Raw genomic sequence first — 16703 nt, forward strand, 5'->3', positions numbered from 1 at the left:
GTTTTGGGTTGTCTTTTGCCAAATGAAAGTCTATGTTTATTGTTGCTCTGAAAGTCAAGATTTATTGTTGAATATGGACAAAGAGAAAATTAGAGAATATAAGATGTTTTGGGTTGGAAGGGACCTTAAAGATCTAGTTCCAGCTCTCCTGCCATGGGTAGGGACACCCTCCAGTAGACCAGCCTGCTCAAAGCCTCATCCAGCCTGGCCTTCAACACTTCCAGGGATGGGGCATCTACAGTTTCTCTGGCAGCCTGTTAATGTCTCACCACCTTCATAGTAAAAAAGCCTTCTTTATATCTAGTGTAAATTTTCCCTCTTAAGAATGTGTTAGCTTAAAATGCAGTTGCCCTAAAAATCCCTAACAAAAGTTGCAGTCGTTTTGGTGGCTGTAAAGGGCTTCCAATGCTGTGTGGTTTTCTGGTAATACATTGAAAGTATTTGGAAAAAGGCATTTTAACCATATAATGTAGTAGCAAACAAACTTAACAGAAGAAAATTAAATTACTTGATGGTGACCTTTGCATAAGAAAAGCTTAATAGCAATAACAAACATCTTATTCAATTATTATTTAAATAACTATACTGTGTACAAGGAAATTTTACAAGTTTGATGGTATCAGCGAACAAATCGGTGCTCAAGAGATGATCTGAATGTTCTGCCTGTGTTTCCCTCAGGAACATATTGCTAAATTTCAGCTGAACTTGTCTGTTAACCATACAGGTTTTATATTTAAATGAGATTGCTGGAGACAGAAATAGAAAACAGGGGTCACAGTTCCTGCAGACATGTACTTGAGTGGCTCTGCTTAAGAGAATTTCATTAGCTTTAGATGCACTATTTGCTTGTGCAACACTATGAAAATACTTATGTGATTGGACCCTAAATTCTTTATGTGGTTGACAAGTCTCTTCTGTAGAAGATAGTGACAGACACATAAAACTGAATGTAGGCTTCTGAACTCCTTAGTGTCTAATATAGATTCTAAATGTATATGCTATTATGTGTGATTACTAATAATACATTCTGGAATTTTATTAGATTTATAAATGGAAGTTACTGCATTGAGTTTTGTATATTAGCACAGAGATTTATTAAAGTGCAGTAGGACAAAAAGAGAATGAAATATGAGGATTGGTGTTTTACAAAATTCTGTGTGATATTGATGTAAACATTTTAGAGGAAAGTCTAGATTATAGTATTGTCAAAAATCTCTTAATCTTCAGGCAAACGAAGTTCATTTGCATATGGAATATGTTAGCAGGTTTTTTTGTGATTGGTTGATTTTTTAAAATAAATAATTTCTGTGTGTGTTTAAGTGTGCTGAACTTCTCCTGGAACGGAAAGTTTTATGTGAAAATGAAGGGAGTAAGTTCATGAAAACATTTTTATTGCATTTATAATGATAAATTGTTATGTTAGTTTAAAACAATGCAACCCCTTGAGTACAGTAAACAGATCTTGCTGAGCTCAAAGCCATGTAACTTGTGATAGATTGCTTCTCTTTGTATTTTATGGTACAAAAATGTTACCATGTTTTACAGTGTAGTGTTTGTAAGCAAGTGGCATAATTATTGACTGAAAAAGAATATGTTGGTTTTGCAAAGGAATGCATTACCCTACTAGTTATACTCTGTAGCTGGATCAGATAGGTAGTACTTTAATGTGTTCTATTTTTTGCTTTCTGTAGGCAGCACTCAATTTTGCTAAATACTGTGAACCAGTGGTCAGAGGGGAAGGTAAGGCGCTGTCCTTAGTTTGAGCGGGTGTATGAGAGCAGGTGCTGTTCAGTGGGTTTTGGTGAAGATTTTGCTTTGATCCTGTGGTATGGTGACACAGTGGTTCTCAGGTCACGACAGCAGTGCTTGTTCCAGTCATAGCCAGTCACTAGCACTTGCAGCAGAAGCGGTACGTGGTATTTGGTGGTAGTTTTTTAGGAAACAAATTTCAGGGAAATACCCTGAAAATTTTCTTTCCTCCTATAGATCTTTCTCCTCACTCAACCATCAGGATTTCTGCAAATTAATGCGATAAGTTATTTCTCTGTTGAGGCCTAGAGAAGACAGAAACCAAGAGGAGAGGTTCTGTCAAACTGACACAGATTATCTCAGAATAGTCATAGAGGAACAGGTGCTTGCTGGATGGATGGTGGTGGTGCATCATCCTAAAGCAGCACGTCAGAATCAGGGTGTTAGACTGTGTCATGCCTGTGACTGTTCAGGTGTCAAGGATGAGTTTTGTATGAGTGTTGTATGAGTTAAATGTTTAATAGAGTTGATTCTGGCTTGGTGCAGCAAATGAACGCGACACCCGCAAACTCTGGAAAAATATTGAACCTCATTTGAAGAAGGCAATGCAGACTGTTTATCTCCGGGAAATATCCAGGTAATTTGGAGAGCATGGGTTTGTTTGCTTTGTTGAGGTTGCTGTTTTTAACAACCTTCCTCTCACTGTGTTTCATGGCTAGTGTTTCTTTTCTGCTAGATGTAATCTTTTTTCTTTAACGTGCATTTCTTTATTGCCATACACTGCTAGAAATAGTATATCTCAGGAGGAAATTTAAACAAAATGGTATTTGTAGCATATAATGGATTCAATAAGTAAAGCAGTGGCAGCAGGTTTTGTTCTCCTTTTCACTGAGGCTCGATCCATTTTCTGTAATGTATGGAACTACCAAGCATGGAAATCCCTCACCAGAATATACAGACACTGTTTAAAACACACTTTGCCATGTTTGTTAGCTCGGCAGATCCTCATGGAACTAAGGATGTGTGCAAGCCTCAAAATTCTTGAGACATTACAGATTCTGAGTACCTGTGTTTCTTAGCTTTTTTTGATAGAGCTAGGTTTGTTTGCTGACTCTACTTTCTGACCCCTTATTTTCTTTTCCAAGGACAAACTTTTTCTTACATGGAATTGCCATTTTTGACAGCATTAAAATCTGGTGTCCTGTTAATGGCTATTTCTCGTAATATTGCTTTAGATTCCTTGTTTATTTTGTAAGCTGCCAGACTGCTAGAAAAAAGGATGGTGGTGTTCATTCACAGTGGTAATAATTGGCTTAGGTTTAATGTTCTCTCCACCTTTAAGATTAGAGTGATTCTGTTGTTACACCATGTAAAGAGAGATCATTCAGTATTGCTTGTTTTCTTTATCTTGATAAAAACATACTGATTTCTTTCTTTTTAATGTCATTGAGGCCATAGGGTATTCTGGTCACAACCTGAGTGCATAGTAGAAGCCTTTGCTAGTGTTTTAGAGATGTCTCCTTCAAAAAGAGAATTGATTTTGCTTTGTGCAAGCTAGGCTTCACTGTACAATGCAGCATTTTTCTGTTTGGCTCAGATATTTATTTGTATTCAATATTGATCTTCATTACACAGTCTACTTGGGATCTTCCTGACTTTTTATATTGTGTAATTGCCTACTCTAATTAAGTTATAATAAAAGATTATGATACAAAATAGCTTGTGAATTGTTTTCAAATAAGTAATTTCCCTCTACAGTTTTCTTTGATTATAAATTTGAGCTTGACTTGATTTTTATTAGAAATTTCAGCTTTCTGTCCAGGATTTACTTCTGTGTACCAGTAAATGCTTCAGGAATTAAAGTCACTATATCAGTTTTTCTGGCCACAGAACTATGATTACTCTGAATTTTTCTTGACCATGCAATTTATAGCAATAGAACTTTGCTATCAGCTGTTGTGCTACCTGAACTGAAAGGAAAATGAACCTTTTTTTTTCTGCCTGTAAAATAGACATTGGATAAAACCTTAACTCATTGATGAGTTGGTTTGTCATTCATTGTAATTTAAGTATTACATGAGCTCTCATTACACTGTTTTCATAAGTTTATGGCTTATGGCTGATAAACCCTGTTCATGAAGAGCTTTAAAAAACAAGCCAAAACAGCTTTAACAAATTTATCTTTTTTTAATCCCCTTGTGGCATACAAAATGACCCAAAATACAAAATTTCTAGCAATGTCATTCCTTAATGGAAGTTTTAAAGTGAATTTTTTTGCTATTGTTTAGGAGGATACCAAACTACTTGAGGGCATTTTTCACTGACAGGATAATCCATCTTGATGACTTCCATTGACTTCAAAATTACATTATGAAGTAATTATAGTATTTTTCTCACAAACATAAAGTTATTAAGCAGATTAAAAAGAATCAAAACTATCAGTGTTTTTACTTTTTTTCCAATTCTGCATTATTCTTGAAACTTGGAACGCTGTGGATATTTGCTTACTCGTGGTGGTTAGATGGGAAGGAATGGGTCTTTTATGCCTTAATCAAACATTATTTTTCGTTTTTTTCTTTTTTTTCAAATACATAGTCTGCAGATTATTAAAATTTACATGCAAGATAGTAGGACCTTGTATTTTTAATTATTCTCTCACTAACTGTATCCTAGCCAGTGTCACAAAATTAAAATATACATATACCAAGCAGGTCGTTTTCTCTAAAAGACTAATAAATACTTCATTGTTACATATTTGCATTATCTGTCTTTCAGCTCACAGTGGGAGCGTTTGCAACATGATGGTGGAGAGCCTGGGCAGTTAAAAGGTATAAAACACAGTAACTGTGCAGGGGCTTGTAATGTGGAATGTGCTTTTCAGTTTGACTTGGTCTCTGTCATCTGAGAACACATGAATGAAACTACACAGACAAGGCTTCCTGTTAGTCTTCGGTTACAGTTCAGGGTAATCAAGGTTTTTTGAGGCGTTCTACAAAGGACTATTTTTCCCCTATCATGTATACTGGGAGTAACCTTTCCTAATACCCTTTGCAGGTAAAAGCAGTCTTCTTTACATCAGTATTTCTTATGTAAGAAGGGGTGAGGAGTGGCCTGACCCCTGATGGTCAAACCTCTGTGTGCCAGCTGGCAGAATTGTCCAAGTAAGGAGAAGAGAATGTTGTACCTGGTGTATTGCACTGGATTAGCACATTCCTAAACAAACACATGTCCTGTGTCCAGATTTCTTGGCAAAGAGAAATGTCAGAACTGCAAGTGTTCTCTTTGTTCTTTCCTTGAACAAATAGAGCTTTGATTTTATACTTCAGACAGGCTGGAAAGTTGAATCTCGATATATTTGTCAGCCTTCATTTACAATTTAGGAAGGAATACTAAAATATTTTCCTGGTGATGTCACTTGGTCGTGGTCTTTTGACCAGTGTGTAGTTTGGGAACACTTTTTTGTATTATTTATCATGACAAATAATTTCTTCAGATAAGCGTAATCATCAGACTGTTTCCTGTACTTGGTTTATGATTGGTGAATTTTCAACATTTTTGAACAAAGGAGTTTGATTCAAAGTGTTTTTATTAAACTGCCTCCCAGATGATCATGAAATATTTTGCCTGACAAGCCCAAGAAGGGAGACTTCATTTAAAATGCATTTTCATAGGTATATGTAGTAAGAAAAAATGTCATGTTGTTAAACAGCATTTGATAGCAACATGCTTAAAAAGAAATTCTAATAAATAAAATTCTAACTCTAATAAAGGTATACATCATCAAATAGTTCTGTGTATGATACAATATTGGCTGACCAGAAGAATGGAGAAAAACCAGATATTTTTGTATTAAACTAAATTGTGTATCTGTAAGAGTTTATTTGGCGTTGCATTTTATAATTAGCATGCAGTACAAGAGAATCTCTTGATTGTAAATGAAACTAAAAGTGCTGTTCTTTTGTGCTTACATGAGAGGAAATCATGATTAGCTCTCATCTAGAATACCTCTCCTTATAGTGTGGACCCTGAATTGTAACTTTTGAACATATTTAATTCTTTCATCTTTATTTGCTGATATTTGTGGATTAAAGCATAAAGGTACAGGTACTTCACAGAACAAGGAACAAGAAACTCTTGAAGTAAAAAACTGAGCAAAGAGGGCATGAGAGAAATGCTTTAGTGGTTTCTGTAGTTAGCCAGCTGATGAAGGATGGTTTGATGATCCTATTCTTATGCATAAGCATGTAAAACAAGAGCAGGGGACTGTGAAGGTAAAAAATACAAAGTAAAAAAGAGGGGAAGCAAATGTTCACGAGACTGTAGTTCTTGTGGGTTTTAATGTGTGTGTTTATTCTTAATTAAGTATACATGTGTACAAAGAGGCAAAATCAAATGGATCAAGTTTAAAATTTTTAAAACATTTTCTTTAGGATATAAAACAGTGGCTAAAAATTGTTAGATGAACTATTTTTCAGAAGTGCAGCACTGCTGCATTCTTCACCATGTCAGCCTTGTTCCTGGACAAGCTGTTTGGTGGTCTGGAGCAGTCTAAAGGTTGAGTCTTGAAAAAAATTGCCATTGTATTTAAATAGCTCTCTTCATCTGCCTTGTTTGCCAGAAAAATTCTCTTAAATGACAGTAGCCTGCAGTTATTTATATTTTTTTTTCAGGAAGATTTATGAATCTCTGATGCTTCACATACAGTTGCTGAGAGTCCAAAAAGGTTTCAGGATGCTAGTTTAGCTTTGTGCCATGCTTCTTGGCCCTTCCCTGAGTTTGTATCTGTGATAATAGAGCTGAGAAAGTAGCCATACTCATGTAGTTATGGCACTAGAGCAGGAGAGAAGGAAAAGAAGAAGATTGCAGGGAAGTCTAATTTGAAGTTTGTGGATGTTCAGACTGGTTTTTGGTTAACTCATAAACTGTTTGTTTATTTTATAGGACTTTCAGCACATACCCATGTGGAACTTCCTTATTACTCCAAATTTCTTCTAATAGCTGCTTACCTTGCCTCCTACAATCCTGTTAGGACAGATAAGAGATTCTTTCTTAAGGTAATAAGATTAATTTCTTAGTGCTATTAACTGGATTCCTGCATATTGAATTTCCTAGTTTGAAACTCTTCAACTATTCATTTTGAGCTCTGTTTCTGTCTGTGCTTCATTTGATTTGAAGAGCAGCTTTCTATAGATCACATGCTCTGATGGGGTAATGATCACCTAGTGATTATAAACGTCTAATAAACCAAACTTCCTCTTCATGTCAAATTATGCATAACATTGTTGCACCATGAGCACTGTGCTTTGCTTTTCTAAGTTGATACAGCTTTGTTTTGAAAAGATTTTAGTGGAGTCACTGCAGTGTCCTTAGTTATAAGCCACACTTAAATTTCCAGAGTAAGGTACAAACCACAACTGCCTTGGCCTTTAATGAGGTAAAATGACTTAGTGCCCTGTTAGGTTATTTGTGCGGTTCTAAGTTTCTGAAACAGAAACATACAAGCAGTTGCTTTTGCAGAAGGTGTGGTTACATTGGCTGATACATGTTGCATTGAAATGGTGGTAATGCATGTTTTAGGATGAATGTATTAATCGTTACTACCAAATCCTGGCCTAAACATCATTTTCTGTAAGATCCTGCCATGTACAAGTTGAGGGGTTTTTTTTTCTTCTTTTTTCCTCTGGGCTAAGTTGTGGTTATACTGCAGACAAGTGCTGTAGTGCTATTGTTGTCTATCTCTTCTTGACCCAAGATCTTCAAGCTGCTCAAGCCTGCCTCATTGCCTCATTTTAAGTTATTAATTTGACAAAATGTAAGTGGGAAGACAGATATCAGAAAAGAGATGGGGCAGATGGGCTTTCTATACATTTTACCAACTACTACAGTATGTATTGATGCATGTATATATAAATGTATGGTATTCATGATGGATAGGTGTAACCAGTTAAAATGAGGGCAGGACAAATTTGTAAAAATATTATTTTCTTCCCTCTTAAAAAAAAAATCATAGATACACATTTTGAGAAGTCACTACACTTCCTAGTGATGATATGCTAGTACATTTTCAGTTTAAACTGGTATGATCTTACTGAAAGCTGTAGGTGTTTTACCCTTCTATTTAGACCTTTCCTGTATGGAGGGTTACTTGTAGTAAGTGTAGATAGGCAACTTTTCTTTATGGACAAGCCTTGTTCTTTGCACTTGGCTGAAGCATTTTCTGTGTTAGAGATTTATTTGCTGAAGAATTGTTTCTACACAGAAATGGGAAAGCATGCAAGAGTCAAGTCTGTAAGGCACATTATCAAAATGTGCCACATTCTCCTTGTGTTTACTGAGCAGCCTTTTCAACTTAATTCTTTTCCTTTCTCCCTTTTTAGTATCTCTGAGTGAGTTTCCACTCTTGCACACGAACTGTACTAAACTTATGTATAATAAACATGATTTTCTAAGGTTTTTGAAGCAGGGACCATGAAGCTATTTCTATCAGTGCTATCAGGTATTTTTCCCGGGAACTGGTGAGTCAGAAGTCACCATTTTTCCTGCGTGTCATTTGGTATCAGTTAGTCCTTCATAAGGTCTAAAATTGAACTTCAGAAATAGCTGCATCTCAAAGCCCAACAAAGCCAACACTTCTGGGGGGGTTTCAGGCTGGGTGTTTCTATGAGTCATGCGAACAGTGAAAATAGAATATAATTTTTATCAGGTTTGTAATGAGATTCAGAGTAGATCACGGAAAAGTATCTTCTGGAGTGATTTAACTAAGGACTGGTAGAAGCAAAAGGGATGCAAATAAAAGATGATAATTGAGCTGCTCATCTGCACTACTCTATAGATGCTAGGCTGTACTACAGCTAAAAATAAAGTCACAGTTTGGGGCAACCTGGAATGCTAACAGCCTGACAGAGCAGGGAAGTGATAATTGGTACCACTGCTGTTAGTTATGTGAAAATTCAAGAGCTTTGCAGTAGATTGAGAGAAAAATATGAAGCTGGTTTGGAAGAAAGTCTTTAAAAACAAGAAAGAATAGCTATATTTATGAATTATATATGAAATCTTTAATAGAAAACAGCATTAAAAGTGAATTGAAAATTAGCTCTTAATTTTGTGGGGTTTTGTGCTTGCACAGAAGTTGGGCACCATATATACCACACAGAGATCCCAGCATAACCTGTAAAATGATGAATGCAGTTTGTTGTGATCCATCCCAAGCATGCTGTGTAACCTCAGGCTTGATCACTTTCCTGTCCGAAAGGTCATGGTTGTCACTGCAGTCATGATATAATTATTACTTTGCTATCTCTAAGTGTGTCTGATATGTATTCACTGAATTAAGTGGGTTTTTTTTAACCAGAAAAACCATGTGAAGTGAACCTTTAAGCCCTGTCTAATATTTAGCTCTTCAGAAGTCAGTCAAGAAAAACCACATTTACTGAGATAATTTTGACATGGCTGAGTATTGAGGGCCACAAATACTAAGTACAAGATTTTAAACATTATAATGAAAAAATAATTCCTTCATTTGAGTTATTTTTTTCCCTGATTCCTTGAGCATGCTTATAAGGTATACTTCTCAGGGCTGTGGAAAAAATCATCAGGTGATGAAAGAGCACTTGACTATGTTTAAAAAATATTACAACTCTCCTCTAATTTTACCTCACACTTCATCCTTCATGTCTCTCTTGGGTTTTTCTTTTTTAACCCATTCATTTGTAACACTGTTTACTATATTTCTGCCCTTGTCTTGCCCTCACATTTTCAATTGAGATCCAAGAGCACTTGATTATTTTATTTCAATAGTCCTTCCTTTCTTAAGAAAATTTTAAGAAGGTGCAGCTTTCAATTATGTTCTTTCCTTCAACACCCACCCCTACCCCTTTTTCCTCCCCTCCTCCTTCCTTTTGTCATTTAGCTCAAGAACCTTGGACTACCTTTGTATTGTATTGATTAAATTCCTGGTTGTCATTCTGCCAGCTTGTGTACCATCCAAATTCTAAAATAGGGTCAATAAAAGGTGAAAATTCTGGTGGATTTTATACATGGATACATTTTAGAAATTAAGATAGTCATCATCTGTCTTTTTCATTAGGTGATTGAGGATATGAGGAGGATGAAGTCATATTAAAAACAAATTTTTACTACTTCTCATCAATTTCTGAGTAGATTAAAAAAACCCAAAACTTATGCACGTCACCAGAAAATATTAGCATGTTGTGTTTTGGCTTTGCACCATTTGGGACAAGGTGAAGCAAGAAGTAAGGCAAGTGTAATTTTAGGGCTTATAGTAAGAATGATTGGTAGTAACATCAAAGGCAAATACTGGAAGTGTAGTAAAGTAGTAGACCTAGTGTAACATACTACTGTTTGTCGTGTATACATTCTTCGTTGACTGTGTTAATTATCTTTGCTCTTGTCTGTTGTTTTGCAGCATCATGGGAAAATCAGAAAGACCAACTTCATGAAGAAGCATGAGAAGGTATGTATTTTATCTTTCTAAGCTGAGCTTGCCAGCAAGTACTTTCTTTCTGCTGTACTTGTGAGTTTGTATTTCATTTTGTGTCATTGATTACTGTAGAAACAGCAGAATTGCAGAAATAACAATTTTTGGTGCACTTGTTTTGTATGATACAAATTTCTGAGAGAGACATTTTTATTTTATTGAAACTGTAACGTGAAATTGTCTCCTAAAGCCATATTTTTGTGTACAACAAAGTGTGTTTCGTAAAGCTAGTTAAAGGACATCATAAGTGGAGTGGCCAAGTATCAGCATTTATCTCAAAAAAAAAAGTTATATTCCTTGAAAGATTTTTATAGAAAGAATTCTATAGTGAAGGAATTGAAATACGGGGATAAAGAATTACAGATGTGGTGTTATAAACACTCATTTACTTCAGTTGTTGTGACAGTATACCTTTGCTCAGAGAAGCTTGTCTAAAGTGTTTTACAGATCAGATTCACCTAACTCTCGTGGGTGCCTGCATCTAAACCAGTTTATAGCCCGTGCAGAGCCAGTTGATGCAGTCATTGGAGTGTAGGGTGTGATTTGGCTCACACTAAAGTAGGTTCTACCTTCAGGCAGATGAATTGCACCACAAATTGTATTGATTACATTTCTACTGGCTGTATGGGAACTGAGGAAACTGGTTTGGCAGTCTGTACCAGCTTGGCAGGAAGCTGACATTAGATGAAATAAATCCTTCCATAAAAGTTTAGGGTACAGCAAGACTAAAAATCTATTTTGTGATTCTTAACTATGTCAGTCCAGAAGCTGTAGGGGTTTTTTTAATTAGAACAAGTGAATCTTGTGAATGAGGAGAAGAAACTGACTTACCATTCTATTAATTGCCCTGTTGCTGATAAAAGCAGAATTTGTTGTGTTTCTTTGAATGGTTGTCCTGGAACAATGCTTTTCCAGTTTAGTGACAAGTGAGAGATCTTCTTGGTGAAGCTTGGTGAAGCAATTTTTGCAGGAGTGAACTTTTTCACGTATCAGTCTGTCAGAAGATCGAATGTGTTGGTGTGTTTATCTTGTGTGTCTGCTTCAGCTTCAGTCTAGGATTTGTTTTGTATCAGAATTTATGGCTTACAGCTGAACCTGCTTCATTTGTATAGCAACCAGAGAAGTCTGGAAATACTTCCTGCATTACAAAAAAAGGGAGAGGTATTGTTCAGTCTTCAAGTACATGCTAAAAAGATTGAAAATTCAGTCAATTGAGGTTAAGGAGTTTCTTCTTTTTGTGCAGATAATTGAGCTCAGGTTAAGCTTTTAAAGAACACTTGGGGTTCTCATTCTTGTTTGTGACATTTTAGAATGTGAATAAACGGCTTGCAATTGTGGGATGGTGAAAGACTTAGGCTAGGTAAACAGAGGGAACATGAAACTGGCACTGCACATAAAAAGCATGGGCACACATAGTGGCAACTGAGGGAAGGTCTTTTTGAACAATGGATGTATTGCCTAGGTGGAAAGGTGATAGAGGACATACAGAGTTATTTGATGGCTATAAAACTTTCTTACCAGGTTTTCTGACTCTTTTTGTTTTTGAGAGATGTTGAGTCCCTTGCATTTTTATAAATACTATCCTTTGTAGCATTCTGCCTTATCTCCTTGCAGAGGATGTGTAAAATTCTAATTCTTTACCATGTTATGTTTCAAGGAATTTCTAAACCATTGTTACGCTTCCAAGAATTTATTCCCTTAGAATTAACTCTTCTGCTTTTTCTAGAGGGAATCATTTCTTTTAGATAATTTGAAAGCTCCAAACAGTATTCTGTCTACATGTAGAGCAAGAAATTTCTGAAGTAACTGTATATACTAAGCAGAGGATCAGAGATTGCTCCATGCTAACTGCATTTGCTAGCTTCTTGGAGTGCGCTGTTTTTAATTAGTCTGTTTGTTTGTTAACAGTAAAGAATCTGCTTTACAGAACTGGCATGTGTAGAAGCAGAAGGGCAAGTGATTTTACAGTTCATAACTCACACCACGTCTGCATTCTGTCTGAGGATGCCATGCTAGAGTCTTGGCTATGTGTTGCAGTGGGGATTTCTGCAACATGTATAGGACAGCGAGGCCCGTGGAAAAAATTAGGGACTGATTCTTGATAGATGTTTTAGAGATCTTTATTCTCCAGCTGCATGGCTGGCGTCCTGCTGAAGAACTGCTGCAATCACAGGACCAGCAGGGTCTTCCTCCAGGCAGGGGAACACAAAACAACCAATGGAGAACAGGATTGACCAGAAAGTGGGGAAACCCCTCTAGCCCAGGGTCGCCTCCCCCAGGACCACATGGCAGGGGGGAGGAACCCCAACAACTGTGTTTCCATGATTCTTCACACAGCTTGCTTTGTTAGCCAAGAGGTAGCTTTGGGGACACCTCCTGGATTTGAAAAGTTAAAACATGTATTTGAAGTACTTTTTGGTTTTCCTGAAGAAATGGGTGGTTGTGTTTTGCTGATGACGACTTAATGCCACAGAGGTGCTTGTGGTATATTTGAGGTGTTCTTTCCCAGAAGCATTTTGAAACAAACTTTGCCTTGAAAATCCTCTTTAGTCTTGGCTGCACTGCTAGTAAGAAGAAATCACTGTACACTACAGAAAAGGCAACTGGATGTCAAAGTAGAGAGAATTAAATACAAACCTAAAATAAAACAAGTATTTCCCTTGTAAGAACTTTTGAAAGTGTGGGTCATAAATCTCTGTAGTCCTAACTATGCTGCCCAACTTGGAATACTGCCCAGTTCTGCCTTATAAACTGTACATCTCCTTTTTGTAGAATTGGTTATTTTGAAAATGCTTACCATTGAACAATCAGGACTTTGTGTATTTCTTTGAATTTAAGTGAATGCAATGTTACTACTTACAGCAATCTGTAATGCCTATGAAGGCCATCCTTGTCAGCTGAGGTGTGAGGTATGTAAGGTGCAAAAGAGCTCTGTAGATGTGAAGTTGAGTAAATCTGATGTGTTCTGATAACACAGTTGTCTGTAGCTGGCTGGTAGCTCATTATACAGCAGCTTTTACCAGCCAAGAAGCTGACCTTGGGCTCAGCCATCTGAACTCTTTATTTTAGTCAGCTAAACCTGTGGGAGGCATGTGCACTCTGAGTCTTACACTCAGCACTCTTTGTGTTGCCTCTAAAATACTCTGTCCAGTTTTGTCCTCCTTTAGAAGAAATCTTTAAACTACCTGCCAACACAAGCTGTTCTGTGATTCATTATTTGAATGCCATAAAACATAGCCTTTCCTCTTTATTCCTTAGATTGGGCAAGGTCATTAAATAAGACAAGTAAATGTATAAATCTAGTGACAGGAAAGTTGGCATAAGATCCTCTGTTACAGCTCAGAAATGTTCCTATTAATTGTGCAGTTTGAACAGTTGCCATGTTAAATAGACTTTTTCTCTGTATCTTTTTCTTGATCAATAAGCATGTATTCAGTGTTTTCCATAACATATAAGTAGGCGGTATGAAAGACTACTGTGAATCACAGTGCTTCCCCAGAGGCCAAAAAGATGAGATTAACATCATGTGGTACTCCAGGAAAGACCTACTGGATTAAAAAGTGGTGTTTCTGTTGCAGACCAGCAATCACCTCCTTGGGCCAAAGCCATTTCCCCTGGACAGATTGTTAGCAATATTGTATAGTATTGTGGACAACAGAGTTGCTCCAACTGCAAATATATTTTCCCAGGTGAGTGTGTATTTACTTTTTTTATTTGCTTTTTAGTGTCTGAAATTCACAAAGTTTTAAGCCATCATTCTAATTAAATGTAATGAGAAAACAACCACAACACAACAGGTAGTTTACACTGAAGGTTCAGAGTAATATTTATCTGCATTACTAGCTGTGAATCCAGTACTTCATCTGTGTAATGGTCTGAAATCTGCTAATAGCTAACTTTTTCCCTGATCCTGGACTGTGGTCTGTGCTGATCAGTTCTTGGTTTCTCTCTGAAGTCTGTAAGCCCATTTGCATTTCGGGCTAAGTGTATAAATGTTTACTGTCCAATGGCTGAAATTAGTTACCTTGTAACACATGGTACAAAAATGTAGTGGTGAAGAAGAAGCAGAGGGAATAAGGTATTTTCAGGTGAACAGTGTTTGCTGTGGTACACATACGTACTGTTTTTCATTTGAACAAAATTTAAGTCTTGCAGAGAAAAGTATCCCGTTTCACTAGATGGCAGCATAGCTACAGAAGTGCATTGAATTAAGTAAATCTAGTATTTTTTCTAGAGCTCTGGGTTTGTCAGTTTGTATATTGACCAATTCTGTATAAATATGATTTTCTACTATCAACCTCATTCTTAGATATCATTTTCACCTTAGAAATTCTCAATTTCTTTCTGCTTTCCAGTTGTACTTTAATTTACTGAATTATTTTCCACCTTTCCTTGTTAGATACCAAGTTTAACCAAGTAATATTTCAGTTTACTGTCTGCATTAATGTAAAGTTCTTGGGACATACATGTTTGTTTGTAGGACGTTAGCTTTGTATTCTCTTATTTTTTGCTATCAAAAGCAATTTGATATACACTAGATGTGAATGTATTATCTAACAGCATTTTACAGTTATATTTTCAAAATTAGTATAGCTGCATATTTAACAGGCATTCCAGGTAAGAGAACAGATGTTATTATTCCGATGTTCAGTTAAGTAGTACTGAAGACGTAATTTGGACATGGTATAGTTCCACGTTAGACTAAATTACAGAATGAGCAAGTTCAAAGAAATGCTTCATTCTAATTTAGAGTTTGCACTAGGTGGCAGTGTTATCAAATAATAGTTGTAATTCTTTATTTTCTGAATATCTGGAGATTAGGCTATAAAAATATTGTATTTAATCTTAACTGGATTAGGGCAAAGAATTTAAAATTAAATCTGTTTATATAAAAATTGAATTCTATAAATTATTTAAGACTATTTTAAGTTATAAAGCAATTTTTACATTAAATTTTAATTAAAAATATTGAAATGTCCAGTGCAAAGTAATATAAAATACAACAGAACTTAAAATAGGTTTGAAAAGTAGTTTAATCTAGGCATCATATTTAACTGCTTTTTTTTTCTTGAATGGTTTAAAACAATTTGCATTTCACTGATTTTTGTCATTAGTTGTTCTGTAAATACATTTTTCAAATGAAGTGAATATTTAGGAGCTGGCTTATCCTTAGCAGTATTGATACATTTTACTGTTAGATAATACAGTCTTTAGTTTTCTTGTTTGTGTGTACAGCATGGAAATCATTATAAAATTGTACAGAAGTTTAATATGCTTTAACTCAAATATTTGGCTTCTTAACTGATTCACGATTAATTTTTTGTTCCCTTTAATTTGTAAAATCAAGGGCTGTACATGAACCAAATGCATATTAATTCTCCCCATGTACTGTCAGAAAATAGCATGCCTTAGCTTTAAAATTGATCAACAATTGCAGTCAAGATTCAAGAAGGACTAGGAGCTGCTTTAAGATCTGTCACTTGCTGATTTCATATTTCTTATTGCTTCTTGTTTGCCTGTATAGTTTCTATTCACATGAAAATTTTGGTTATTAGCTTTTCAAAAGTGAAACTTTTATGCTAATGAGCAGCAAAATTTCGTTTTTTCTTCTAATGGTAGGTTTTATTGAAAATGTTTCATTTTTCTAAATAGAATTTCAACTTAAAATTTGAATCTTAATCTTTTGCCATTTAATACTCCTTAAAATGGTCTCATACTCGTTTTAAGCAGAGTTAGCATGTTTGGTTTAAAAGTGTGGTCTTTGCAACCAATACAAAACTAAACAACTTCTGCTGTAACTTCTTGTTGTAGTTAGGTTACAGGAGAATGAATTGGGCCCATTCATTTGTGGTTTTTCTCACTAACTAGTATAAGGGAGTAGCACCGGGGGGAAGAAAAGTGCTTCCTTCTTCTGCAAATGAAAATTTTTTCAGTTACCCCCTTAAAAGTTGAAATTTCTCTTGGGTTTGTGCTCTTTTTAATCAAACTTTTCACGCATCCAGTAAGGATTTTTTGAGAGAAAGTTACTGTAAGGTTTGGGGGTTTTAATTATAGCTTCTTGATCTCAGTACATACATAAATTGTCTGTATTCATTTGAGGAGTTTTCACTGCTCATTTTTCTCCAGAATATTCACTGTTTTTCTTACTAATTTGTTATGATACTGTTTTTTTAACACATTGTGTATTAGTATAACAGGTCACTGAATTTGTTTAAATTTATTTGCTTATTTTTTAAACCAAGAAGTTGGAGGTTAGAGAACTATTGATATCTGCAGCCATTTGAGAGGATGAGATCTTAAAATGTTTTTCTTCAGATACAATTTTGTATAATATTTTAACAGATTGAAGATGATATTGCCATCAGCAGTGGGCAGTACGTTCTGTGCTGGGACAGAACTTGCAGAGTTGATGGTCTCTTTGGATATATGGCTAAGCATGTGGCTGAAGTGTTTTAAA

General features: G+C 35.7%; 1 protein-coding gene across 5 annotated transcripts in view; it reads left to right on the forward strand.

Annotated features, from left to right (window-relative positions):
* ORC5 (origin recognition complex subunit 5) overlaps positions 1 to 16703 on the forward strand; it is a 68774-nt gene that overhangs the window by 13279 nt on the left and 38792 nt on the right. For all 5 annotated transcript variants that reach the window (XR_004239711.1, XM_032106717.1, XM_032106718.1 and 2 more), the window contains 6 exons: positions 1692 to 1740; positions 2296 to 2386; positions 4525 to 4577; positions 6691 to 6803; positions 10175 to 10222; positions 13825 to 13935. Coding sequence is in view for 4 of the 5 variants with exons in the window: in XM_032106717.1 (XP_031962608.1) it covers positions 1692 to 1740; positions 2296 to 2386; positions 4525 to 4577; positions 6691 to 6803; positions 10175 to 10222; positions 13825 to 13935 (465 nt within the window). In the remaining variant the exon portion in view is untranslated. The remainder of the gene's footprint in view (positions 1 to 1691; positions 1741 to 2295; positions 2387 to 4524; positions 4578 to 6690; positions 6804 to 10174; positions 10223 to 13824; positions 13936 to 16703) is intronic.

This window comes from Corvus moneduloides, chromosome 4, assembly GCF_009650955.1.
Source record: "Corvus moneduloides isolate bCorMon1 chromosome 4, bCorMon1.pri, whole genome shotgun sequence".
Classification (NCBI taxonomy): Eukaryota; Metazoa; Chordata; class Aves; order Passeriformes; family Corvidae; genus Corvus; species Corvus moneduloides.